Source organism: Podarcis erhardii (genome assembly GCF_964252035.2).
Source record: "Podarcis erhardii genome assembly, chromosome: 5".
In the NCBI taxonomy this organism is placed as follows: domain Eukaryota; kingdom Metazoa; phylum Chordata; class Lepidosauria; order Squamata; family Lacertidae; genus Podarcis; species Podarcis erhardii.
The window spans coordinates 49,277,628-49,290,884 of record NC_138509.1 but is presented as its reverse complement, the minus strand read 5'-3'; the positions used below and the strand labels follow the sequence as shown (position 1 = coordinate 49,290,884).

The 13,257-nt window shown below is 47.3% G+C and overlaps 1 protein-coding gene across 1 annotated transcript; it reads right to left on the bottom strand.

Moving 5' to 3' along the window:
• Positions 1-1,023: 1,023 nt before the first annotated feature.
• Positions 1,024-9,896, bottom strand: VAX1 (ventral anterior homeobox 1; the record flags this gene model as incomplete). Its single annotated transcript, XM_081864571.1, has 3 exons — positions 1,024-3,273; positions 7,484-7,671; positions 9,656-9,896. The coding sequence occupies 3 exons, from the start codon at positions 9,894-9,896 to the stop codon at positions 2,755-2,757; spliced, it is 948 nt and encodes a 315-aa protein (XP_081720697.1). The 3' UTR covers positions 1,024-2,754.
• Positions 9,897-13,257: the final 3,361 nt, after the last annotated feature.

Here is a 13,257-nt window from a genome sequence, read left to right as displayed (position 1 = left end):
TAGGGGAGACAGGTCTTTTGTTGGGGGGGGCGGCGAAGAACCTCGGTTAACTATGTATTTTTATTGATTGGGCGGGGGGCAGCTGCTCCTCCCTCCCACCCTACTTAGCTACGCACATGGCCACCAGCGATCTCAGAAAGAACCCGGTCGACACGATTTCCTCAGAGAAAACGAGGTTAGGATCATACCCTTATTGGCGATTTCCATGTAAATAATCTCCGCATCCCGCCCGCCCCTCCCGGTTCCCGCAGCCCCCAATCCACTAGATGCCTTTCTTTGTTATTTATAGTAGATAACAGACGCTGGAATCGTTCCTTGGTGGAATCCCCTCGCCAGCAAACATGGGGAAGTTGATCACAAGACAACTTGCATATTGACCAGTAAATACAACGTATTGGGTGATGAGTCATTCCTGTGGTTATTATGGAGTCGAAATATTTTTTTTAGTCAGAAAGAAAAAGAAAACAGGAAGAGAAAAATGCAAAATAGAACCCCTCCCTTCACATCTCCAGTACATATTTCGATGTACACACTGGGCAGAAATAGTTTCAAAATGAGAGTTGACTGCAGGACCCCCTCTAGGCAAGGCTATATCTCTTTTGCCTTTTGCGCAAGAGTTGATACTGGGTGGGTGGAGGGGCTTTCTAAACAGAAGACGAAAATAACAGCTAACTCTGTCATAGCATAGATATAATATATTTCACTCTCACCACATAAATACAAAACAGCCAAATACCCAAAACATTCAGAACAAGGGCTATTATTAGCAGGGGGAGCTCATCTTCACCCGCGGATTCATTCATTATTTTCATCACTAGTTGCCTAGAAACTTCAGACGTAAATAATTTACAATAATATTAATAGGAGGGTTTTCCGTTTTGCCCCCGCGCGCGTTCTCTCCCGCTCTCTCCTTACTCTTTCTGTCCTAGAATTAATTCTATGCACTACATCAACCATGCCACTTTTTTTGCCCCCCGCTTTCCTTTTTTAAAATTTTTTGGTTAAAAAGTTTGGTGGCACATATTTTATACAGTCTGTAAACGCAACGTATCAAATGATTGTTTAAAAATTAAAAAAAAAAACTAGCTATGTAGTTTTGTTTTGTTTTTCCTGACGAATTTCAAGTCCTGGGATTTAATGTAAAATAATAATAATAATAATCCAGGAATACATACATTGTGTGAAGGATGAGGGGGGGGGGAGCAAATAACAGTAAAATAACGATTGTTACAGAATAGTTTTGGTTTCTTTCCAGTACAAAACCAAACCGGAGAAGACGCGTTGATTGGAATTTAAAGGTAAGCATTTTGTAAGAAAAAAAATTGGAAGGTGGTGAAAACTCGAGACTTCCAGTTTAGGTCCAGTTTATATGGGGAACAGGCAAGTAATATCGTTGGTCTTAGACGCCTTCGCATCTAAGACTCTCTATCTCTTTTACCTGCACTTCATAATCTTCTTTATTTTATTTTAGAGATTGGAGTTAGATTCTGGAGGAAAGGGTATTGTGAGGATTTTCACAAGATCGCCCCCCCTTAAAAACACCCCCTCAGTTTTCTGTAGCCAATCATAGTTAATGCGTACATATTATAGTACAAACATTCAGGATTTAACCCAATCAAAGTGTTTTATATTATCCTGCCTCTGGGCTTCATGACGAAATAAAGGCTAGGAGCCAGACACAATTGTTTGGAAGACCACAAGCCTTGGCAACGCATCCGCTTTGAAATCCACCAGATTGCACAGTTTTTGTGCTCTCTTAAATTCATCTGTCATAAACATCGCTGGGGTAATATTCCAAGAGTATGTCACTTCATCGCTGTGGTACCTGAAATAAGGGTAATTCCCCAACACAGACATGTACAATTTAAAATTAAAGTGCAATCCTTTACGCACTTACCGGGAGTCCCAGTGAAGAGGGACTTCTTAAGTAAGCATGCTTAGGATCGCATTGCGCACCTCAACCCCCTTGTTCCGGTGAGCTTAAATTTTCAATATTTTTTCTGTTTAGAATAGGGAACTGGAAGAGGAGGAGGCGAGGGAGGCATGCACCTTCAGGACGATGCATGAGAGCAACCCCTGGACTTGTTTTCGTCTCGGACTCGCAAAAGGGAGACTCCTTTGAAATAAGAGGTGTGTTTGAAGAACCAACACAATGTGGAGCAGCCAAAAACATGGCCTCCCAGTTGGATGTATGAGCTTCTCTGCATGTGTAGGACACACGCACTTTTAAGCTCCTATCAAGCCTTCCGCCTTTAAAAAAAAAATCGCCTCTTTTTCCTATACACTCCCTTTAAAATGTAAAAAGTTGGTGCTTATCATAGGGGCAGCCAGACTGAAGTCAACAGTGTCTTCTTCCACTATTTGCCTCTCTGCCATAGTCCCCCGCTAACTCCCCAACCCCATTTCTAACATTAACGTGGGTCACCAATGCGACAAATGTCTGGCTCGGGGAGGGTTCCACCCTCGTTGCCGCCGATCGATTTGTTCCACCGATTGGAGGCCTCCAGTCAAATCTGTGAGGTCCTCCGGTTGGGAACTGATGGGCTGGCAAGGTAAAAGTCGGGGTTCCCCCAGGAGGCAAAGTTGTGCCTGGGATTGGTGGCTGGGGAAGACGGCAGAGAGAGGAAGAAGAGTCTGTGGGGTGCGATGGGAAGAGGAAGGTGGGGAAGGGGCCCCTAGAGTGTGGAGGGTCTTCCATAAATAACCGTCACAAATAGATACTATAAATATAAATACAGCGCGCGTCCCCGCGCGTCAGTCCAGGGCCTTTTTCTCGACGCCTTCTTTATTGGCCGTCCTGGAGTAGGGCTCGAAGGCCGAAGAGCTCAGGTACCTAGCGGACAGTTCTTGCAAGTTCCCGGCCAGGGAGCCGGCCATCGCTAAAGGGTTGGAAAGCCGGCTGGCCACCGAGCCCAGCAGGGTGGGCACGGGCAGGCTGAAGAGGTTGTGGCCCCCGGGAGGGGACGGGTGCGCCGGGCCGCCGGCGGCGCTGCTGCTGACGGCCGGCTGGTGCGGGGAGCCGCCCGCCGTCGCGGATCCCGAGCCGCCGGTGCCGCTGGCGAGGCTGGGCGCGCGCAAGGCTGAGCCCAAGGCGCTGGTGGCGCACGGTGGCAAGAGGCCCGGCAGGCCCGGAGGCGAGAGGAGCCGCCCTTGCTCCAGCAGCCTCAGCACGCTGCACGTCGCCGCCGTCTCCGACACCACGGATTTCAGCTCCGAGTCTTTGCCTTGGTCCTTCTTCTGCTTGGTGCGTCGGTTCTGGAACCAGACTTTGACCTGCAAAGAGAAGCAATTGGGGGTTGGGGCGAGGGAGGGAGAGAGACAAGGTCAGCGAGGGAAAACCACGGGCAACTTTAGGATCGGGGTTCGGAAAGCTACCCCCCAGACCACCATGGAAAAGCTCTCCAAGCTCCCTTCACCTCTTTCCCCATGTGACTGGGCCCTGAGCTCATCCTGCTTGCTTGGCACTTGGGCAGAAATGGGGGGGGGGAGAGATTTCCGGGGGGGGGGAGCTTGGGCGCGCGTGTACGTGGGAGAAGAGCGCGCGCCTCTCTGTGTGTGTGTGTGTGAGAGAGAGAGAGAGAGAGCGCGCGCTCAAGATAGCGACCGTGTGTGGCCATTTGAAACGTGATAAGAATCGCCAAGCGATCTTGGGCACTTAAAAGTGTTGCTGAAGTGGCGGAGAACTGCTGAAATAACAAAGAACTCTCGAGCACCTTAAAAGACTAACACATTTATTATTGTGGAGTCGCCTTTCCATAAGGCGAGAGCGCCTACCATTTCATCAGGTGCGTGAAGTGGACAGGAAAGGCATTGGAAACTTATACACAGAAGGATGGCGTGGGCGTGGGGCGGAACGGGAAGGAATCGCTTTGACAACGCGAGGTGGTTGTGTGTGTGTGTGTGTTTAAAAAGAATTAAGTAGAAACAGGCCCCGGTAGCGAAACTTCCATGGATAAGAAAGAGCACCTGGCTGTCAATAATAAACCTTCCAGAGCCGGGAATCCACCAGGATCTTTTCCAGAAAGGAAGCTTTGCTTAGAGAAGAAGAAAATTCCCAATGAGTGATACTTCAGTAATGCCTCAGATCCTACACTCTTGAAACTCTGTAGTACAGATTTAAGGTTTTATCCTTTTTAAACCGCCCTCTTAGGCCTTGAACACAAGATTTGTGTGGGACGTCATCTGAATTTGCAACTTCCCTTCCACTTTCTTTATCTCTGGGAGCATGAGGTTTTCCTAGCGCCTGAGGAAGCGCATGCAGGCTGTACGTATGGATAGACAGACGCACACAGTTTGCGTTGGATTTTCCCGTCAACATCTTCTGCGTGCCGAAGGGAGCTGGGAGAGTGTTCTGGGCAAGCGACTGCCAGCTCTAGTCCCCATTTTTCGCCCCCAGCCTTATAAAGAGACACCTGCAATCTCTTTCCCGCCCCCCCCACGACTTTAGGTCTGCTTTCCACCATTTCAAATATTATTTCACTCAAATTAATATCACATGCCACGCTCTAGCCTCAGAGGTTGTTTCGTTTGTCATACCAACATGGCCAAACCTGACAGCCAAAGAAATGCTAATTAGCTTGTCAGAAGGATTCATTACAGTTGCAGGATCTTTTCACGAATTAAGAAACCACTCCCTACGACACTTGGGTTTTGGGGGGATTTTTTGGCACTGATTCTTTCTTTCTTTCTTTCTTTCTTTCTTTCTTTCTTTCTTTCTTTCTTTCTTTCTTTCTTTCTTTCCTCCCTCCATAATACTTGTATCAGACGCTTCAGTTAGGAAGCATAAAATCACACCTCCCTTTCTCCACATTTTCGCACTTTCTCCTCTTTCTTCCTGCCCCGGGACCCATAAAGGGACCTGCACATCTTCCATCACATCTTTTGCCCTAGCTAATCAAGTAGCAACAAGACTTAAGCACATTTTCAAGGTGGACGCAGAAATAAGCATGGCCTGGACACCCCTTTTTCCGGCTTGGAATGGTTTTTGAGGCGCTGGGAAATCTGAAGGTTCCCCCGCAAGCATTTCCCTATAAGCATATAATTATTCCCTCCCCCCACCACCCCCCGGCCTCATCCTATTCTCTTTTCCTCGGGCTCTTCTTTTATTCAGTAAGTCTTCCATACAGTATTTCCTTCCTGTGCAGAAACGCCTTCTCGCCTCCTGCGCTATACACAGGGACTCTCTATACAACCGCAAGGCGAATGGGACCCGCCCTTAGAACTCCCCCACTTATACCCATTTTGTAGCAAGTGGTTCTAAGGCTGAAGGAAAGGGAGGGGGGATTTGGGTTTAAAAGTTGTAACAGGCCCGTTGAAGCGGACCTCATGCTTGTCAGATTCATAGTGTACGTTAATTAATTAATTTGAAAAAAGCAATGTTTGACGTGAAATTAAAAAAAAATACACGCTGCAAATCTCCAGCTCTACCCCCACCATTTTGTTTCTTTTTTTGTTTTGTTTTATAAATTACACCAAATGCTTGCGATAGTCAGTTTCCTTCACTGCCTGTTTGCAGGAGTCTGGTTAAAGCTCATTTCAAGCTAAATGACCCACAACCAGATTTTTCTGCACACATGCCGTTGAACTTCTTCTGGGTAGGATTGCGCTCTGCAATCTTCCCCGTGCTTGCCTGAGAACAAGCCCCGTGGAAACCGAATGGAGCTTTACTTCCAAGTAAACATGCGCGAGAGGATGGCGCTGCAGAAGCCCACGTGGAAGCTTCTTGCGACCAAATGCAGCCTGCCCAAATAAATGAATGAATGAACCCCGCCATAATAGAAGAACATGGAGGAAAGGGCTGGGGAGTAAGGGCAGCGAAGAAGCATTGCAGTGGCGTCTCTTACAAAGGGGCCTGTGTGGCCTGCGCACTTTTTGCAAGCGAATCGTCCTGCGGAGCCTCCGATTTGAATCTACTGGGAAGTAAATGGTCACCGAGAGGCTTAACTCCGCATAAAGGTACCTTCAGGAAGAATTTATTTTAGCAACGCACACACTCAAATCCAGGGACGATCGGTGGCACTTGGGTAACCCTACGCCCTCCTTCAGCGTTAACGCATTTCCTTGGGAGCAAGTCTCCTCGAAGTCAGTGTGGGACTTACTTCCAAGTAAACCGGCGCAGGTTCAGTCACCGCGACCTCTCCCGAGAGAAAGCTCTTTGGAATAACAAAGGCGGTGGCCTGCTGAAAACTCCGCTTGTATCCTTTCCCCACAATTCTCGTAAAAGAAACAAGATTGGATCCTGACCCTGGTTGAATCAATGGAGCTCTATTGCTCATATCACTACTGACCACTGACATTAAATGTGGTCAGATTAAAACAACCCCTTCCCTCTCCCTTCTCTGGTTGGAAAGACTTTTCTTTCCAATTCTAAGGCACCCAAAACAATAAGTCCCAATGAACACAGCGGGACTTACTCCAGAGTAAACATGCACAATTGCTGTGCTGTCAAAGCAGTCCTGAAGGATAAAGGTATCTCCTCAAGCGCTGTGCCTTCTCTTATCTATTTGCATCCCTTTTCTGTTTTGGAAAAGTTACTTTTGTGACTTATTCCGATCCTATTCCCGATTTTTTTTGTACTTTTGCCACTCCACACACTTTTCGCCTGTTCTTCAGAACCCGAACTTTACACCACGGGAGGCTGAAATCAATTCCCATTTTCCTACCCACTGCAAATGAGTTCAGGGCAACCGGTGTGCAGGTAAACTGGACGTCAGCACCTTAGGAGTGCAGCTACGTCTAGAAATTTTTAGAAGTATTTCTTGAAAAACACGCGCACAGCAACCTTTAACTCACTTGCAGGGGCCTGCCAACGATTTACAGCACGCGCCTCTCGCCACGTTCACTCGAAAGCAACTCCCATAAATCGCCCTTCATTCCACGCAACTCTCTTATTTTTGCGTATCTGTCTTTCCATCTAAGCATTTAGGCTTGCTTAGAATTGCAGCGTCCACACCCTCCAGGCAGCTCAGGCCTCGACCAAACTGAAATGCCTCCGACCTTTTTAATCTACCTACTCCCCCTTTTTAAACGTGATGATAGACGTATATTTGCGGGTGCGAGAGCGGAAAGCGAGGGGTCTCAACTGTGCTGGTCCCGAATGGTACCAAATTATGATTCAGGACCCGAGCAGGGAAGTGAAAGTGTCCGGAAAAGTCATTTGGAGTCCGGATCTGGGAAGCTCTGGGAAAGGCGTCTACCTGCCTGAACTCGGGCTGGTTCTATTGATTGGTCACAGCCATGCAGGGAGCCACCCCAGCGTTAGGCTTTATTATGTTGTAGCAAGTCAGTAGATTCCCCCCTGCAGCTTCATAACCTAGTGTGGGAGGTGGGGGGGATCGATCCTGGCTCCCTCCCGTTCCAGTGCAACGGCGTTGGAGTCACTGCGTCACCTACCTCTGAGCGCAACACACCCGGGATGTTTGGGACGCGGCGGGGGGAGGGGAGGTGCCGCTCTCTCCATTGGTTTCTCTGGCCCATTTTGTACCTGAGTTTCTGAGAGGTTGAGCTGCCTGGCCAGCTCGGTCCTTTCCCGTCCAACCACGTATTGGCACCTCTGGAACTCCATCTCCAGCCGGTAAAGTTGCTCCGCCGTGAAAGACGTGCGGGTCCTTTTGGGTCGGTCCAGATCAAGCCCCTTCGGGAGGATAATCTCTCTTATTGAACCTTTGGCATCTGGCAAAGAGAGACAGAGGCACTTTTAGACCCAGGAGAAGGAAGAGGAAGAGGAGGAGGAGGAGAACAAGAACCCATTTTCAGGACCTGCACCGAGAGGCAAATGCATATCGACAGAGCGAAGCCTCATCTGCTGGTTTAGCTGAGGCGACTCTCCTTTCAAACCAGAGATGGAGGAACCTGTGGCCCGCCCGATATTGCACGACTACAACCCCCATCGCCCCTGACCATTGGCCTGGACTGGCGGGGGGCCGATGGGAGGTGAAAATCCAATCACACCTGGGAGGCCACAGGCTCCACAACCCTGATTTCTATCCGGAGGCCCTTAAAACAGCAGCGCATCGTCTATAAATAAATACCAACTTTCATCACAAGACAGGCAACTGGGATGGAAAGATACAACAACGACGACGACGACAACAACATGGGCTGGTTTAGTGTAAGAACCAGCTTCGTCCAATCAACAGAGGCCTAACAACAGCAACTCCTTCTTAGCATTTTTGTCTTTGCAGTGATATGATCATATTTGCTTGGCCTGGCTTTTTAACCACAAGGCGAGGACACATGTTAACCATATAAGGCCGCCTTGAAGGCCGGCTTCCGGCTCCCCCTTCCTGTTTGGAAACTGGCAGGCTTCTCCCCCCCCCCCCCGCCTCTCTGAAGGACCTAAGAACTCTTTTTCCATGTAAAAAGCCTGGTTCCGTTTTCCCTGCCCGCAAAAGCTCTCCACATCTTATGAGCACCTCCTCAATTCCAATTGCCTTCTCGCTCATCCAGCCTTGCTTTCTCACAATTTTACCTTCCCATCTTTAGTCTCGAAGCCTAAGGAACTCCAGTTTTGTTTTGTTTTAAAGTGATCGCTTTCCAGGGGGTCCACCGATCGCGCCAGGATTAATTATTGTTTACCGGGCCCTTTGTTCTAGGAGAAGTTTCTCTTTACGTTTATCACACGCAAACAAACTTTGGGAATTTAAATCAGACACTTAAAAAGAATGTTGTGAAATTATTGCATTGGCGGACTTAGAGGGAGGGGAGGAGAATATTCCACAAAGTAATAAAATAACAAACAACAAACAACCCCCAAACAGTAGAGTTAAGGGGAAGGTTTAAATAATGAATCAAAGGAAGGAGTTTATATGGGTTTGCTTGTTTTTTAGGGAAAGGAAACTTTACACCGTTTTTGGTTTTTTGTTGTTTTTTTAAAGACCCTCCAAAATATTCAACCCAGCCTTCGGAACGGATCCAACCTAAATAAACACCGCTTCCCGGTGTGGCTACGTATAGCGGGCTCCAAAACAAAATCTCTCAGTCCCTCGCCAAAGTGGGGAGAGCATAAAGCTTGCAAAAACCGAAGCACCCTTGCTTGATACGGAGCTTTACCACCCGTCTACCTTTTAGCCCGTGTCGGAACAAGGGCGCTTCCCCCGCCCCGCTTTTTCCTTTTTTGACACGCCAAACTAGCAGCCTTCCCCAAAGGCAGCGGGCAGCGCGATCCTATACTTCTGAGTATAGATGCAAGTCCCATTAGGTCGGGTAGAGCTTACTCCCAGGTATCTATCTGTCTGTCTGTCTGTCTGTTCAGCATTGCAACGCAAAAATAAACTAAGAAAGAAATGCCTGCAGGGTAGAAGCCAGGGCAGAGAAGCAGCAGCCAAACAATTAAGCGAAGCGAGCGCGAGAAGTACGTGGGGAAAGGAAAGCCACGAACCCCCCCCCCCCAGCTGAGCTGCAAGGCTTGGGATGCTGAGCTATGGGAAAATAGGAAGTCTCCCAGATCCCCGCAAAACTAGATGCCCCCAAATGCCCCTGGAATTGTGGAGAAAGAAATAGCTCTACAGAATAAATAGATAAAAAGGAAACATTGCAAAACCTTGGCTTGAAACAAAAACAAAAGAAAAGCAAGAATCCGCTAGCAGGGATTTTCCAGGCGCAGACACAACATAAAAAGGGAAAAAAATAAAATACAAGCAAACTCCACCCCTACCTCGGACTAGTATTCTTCTGCAATAATCCGGGTCAGCGGAACTCGATTTGTTTTTGCTGCAGTCTTCCGAGCCGCCAGAAGACGAGAAAGTCCCTTGTGGATCCTTCAAAAAAGAAGTCGAAATATTTCCTTCGCATCCTTTGCTTTCCTTGCCCTCTTTATTGTGCCCGTTCTTGGAGACCCGGTTGGCTTCGATCTCAGAATTGCATCTAACGTCCATTTTGTCTTGTTTCCCAAACATGTAGTGCAATATGGTTTTTTAAAAAGTAAAAAAAAAAAAAAAAAAAGAGGAGGGAGGGAGGGAGGGTAGGTTGGAAGGGGTGGGGGGGTCGGAAGCAAGGGAAGAAAAGTCTGCGTTGGGTATTGCACGGTTCGTGGTCAGACCGGCGAGTAAACAGCCAAGTCCCTCGAAGGCGAGAGGTCGGTTCTTCTGATCGAGAGGCAGGCAATCAGCAGCTTCCTCCGTCCCAGCGTCCTAGTGCGAGTGTCCAGCTTCCCTGTGCCCCAATGATCAGGTACTCAACAGTGCAACTCTAAAATGATTTAATGCCTCCCTTATTACAGAGAAGGGGATGTGGTTGTTAGACACCCAGAGGGACGCGCACTCGCTGTTTCAATTGATTACGGGTAATTTTGCAGCCTCCACATTTAGGTTACCTCATGAATACACTAAATTGTTTGGATAATATATCACATCGTAATGGGTGGTTTGTATGCTTGTCCCCAATCAAGTCGAGTTTAGCCAGTGAATAAACTGAAATGATTGGCCTTGCTTTCAGGAAACACACAATCAAACGACTGAGACTTTCCAGAAGAAGAGGGGGGAGAGGAGAGGGGAGGGAAAAAAAAAACTTTTGACAAGATTCAGCCTGAATTGTTAGGAGCCATTAGCGGCCATTATTAACTTTCTTCAGTTTGCCTTTGACCCTTCCAGATTACAGAGTGGTTTTATCCGAGGAGGCACGCCTAATACGTCTGAATTAAACGGCCAAGGAAACAAATATAGATGCGGAGTCCCTGGAAGCTGTGGGAAAGGAGTCTCGGGTCCTCAACAAACAGCCACCGCCAAGTCACCCCACTAAAGGAACACCACCAACAACTAAAAAGTAGCCATTTTCCTTGGTGGGGGATTATAGTGATCCAAGAAAGCAGATGTGCCTTCGTGCCCCTTCAGCCCCCACCCCCACCCATCGCCAGCCAAATAGCAAAAATCCTACTTAACACTTATCTCCACAGCCAGCCATCTTAAAACTCCTACCTCTCCTTAATTCAGAGGCTTGGCTTGGGTCCACTCCCTCCCTTCCTCCCTTCTAATTCTCTGCACCTTCACAGTGAACAACATTTGCAGAGCATACTCCTAGACTGGTGTGTGTGTGTTCAAAAAGCCTCCTTTGTATTTAGAGAGATCCAGGAAAGAGAGGGAGAGAGGGAGAGAGAAAGAGAGCACAGAGAGAGAGAGAGAGCGCAGGGGAGATCTCAACTGCGTGATCTACTAAAGGGAGGGGAGAAGTCCCACCCCCAGCTATTTCATTGTCTCTGCTACAATATCTTTGAGAACCGCAACAGCCAGTAATCCAATAAGACCATTGATTAGGCTACAATGATTCAATTCAAGCGCATGGCTTTGTGCAGAGAGCATGCTTCAGCCTTTCTTGTCACCTTGCAGGGCAGAAGCCCTCTTCATGCTGCTCTCCTTATTCATGCCTTTATGGGAAATGTAGAGCGAAAGGAGTGAAAGATGGCAATTATCTAATTGGACTATTAACAAACAATCCTCTGAGTGTGGCTGTCTGGCATTGGTTCTTGGGCGGGGTGAAAGGCCACATGTTGCACTGGCCCCATTCACAAAAGAGTTCCAGGGGCCAGGCTAGAGAAAGAAAGCGAGGGAACTTTTCACACAAATCCAGGCATTTTAGTTAGACATCCTTCCCCACCCTCTTAGGCTCCTTGCTTGTGTCTTCTAAGGGGGGACTGGAGAAGGAAGGCTTTTAACTTTCCCTAGCTAAAAATGACACTACAACGGCAAAACAAGAAACAGTACAGAAGGGGCAGCAGTACTTTGGGGGGGGGGAGGAGGAGGAGAGGGGAGAACCCAGCTACACCCAAGTTGTATATTTGAGCTTTGCAGGTCAAAGCAGGAAACATATGGACATATTCTTGAAGGAAAATGAACCTGAAAAAAGGAAACAAGGCATAGATCCTCTCAGCTGGGCTTTTTGTGTGCCAGCTTTGAGCAGCAAAAGCAAAGAACATAATAAGAGACTTGCTGGATCAGGTCAGTAGTCCAGTTAGTCCACCATCCTGTCACACAGTGGCCAGCCAGATACCCATGGGAAACCCCAAAGCAAAACCCAGGCACATCAGCAATCTCCGCTCCTGCGGTTTGCAGCAACTGGAAGCACACTGCCTCGACCATGATGGCAGAGTATAGCCATTGTTGCTAGTAGCCATTGATATATTCCATTAATTTCTCTAATCCTTGTAGAAGGAAGGACCAAAACTCAGTGGTGGAGCACCTGCGCTGCACGAGGAAGGTCCCAGGTTCAGTCCCTGATAGGATATCCAGGCAGGGCTGAGAGAAACCCTGGCTGGGACCCTGGAGAGTTGTAGTCAGTCAGTCAGTCAGTCAGTCAGTCAGTCAGTCAGTCAAGAGCTAGTTGGACCAACCGCCTGGTTCAGGATGAGACAGCTCCCTGGGAAAATCTGAAATCAGCGTGATCAAGCTTTCCAAAAAGACTGGAGTAAATTTATACAATATTTGAAGGACAACTGTAAACAGTTAACAACACTTGTAGGGTTGATATAAAAAGACTTGTAATGTTAATGATTAATACCTTTTTATACTTTTAAAAAAATTGTGATAATTGGAATAAGCAAAATTTAAATTGGAAGAGGTACAAATGCTATGACATGGGAAAAAATTACAAAAACCATGAGGTGAGCGGGAGGGAAGTCAATTAGCTCATATGAGCTAAAAGTTAAGATAACAAATAAAGATGTATTTAAATACTATAAAATGGAAACTCAATTTTATACACACACACACACACACACACACACACACATATATATATATATATGGGACAGCTCCCTAACCTCCATCGACACTAAGGTTTGAACAGCACTAAGGTTTACTTCTCCTGGAAACTAATTCAAGGTTGAGCTGGACATGTCACCTTTTCACATGACTGTACATACCAGCCCCAGACTTTTTGGGGAGTCAACACAAGAAGAAATTGGATTTCAGCATGTATATGTAAGTGGGATGTGATTGCCTGTATATGAGGAGAGCCATCTGCCTTGGGCAGGTGTTGGAGGCTGTGCCCTTCCAGATACTGTTGGACTACAACTCCCATTAGCCATGCTGGGTGGTGCTGATAGGAGTTGGAGTCCATGCAAGCAACCACTCGCAAATGGCCGTCTGAAAGGGCCTGATGCATTTCCAGTAATGCTGCAAACATTGCAGTATTTTCTTGAGACTGTAACTGACATTAGACATACATTCAATTTCTTATGATATGCAGTATTTTATATGTTAATACAACATTTCAATATTATTTTTATTCAGTTGTTATTTTAAATGTGCACCTTGATCCCTCAGG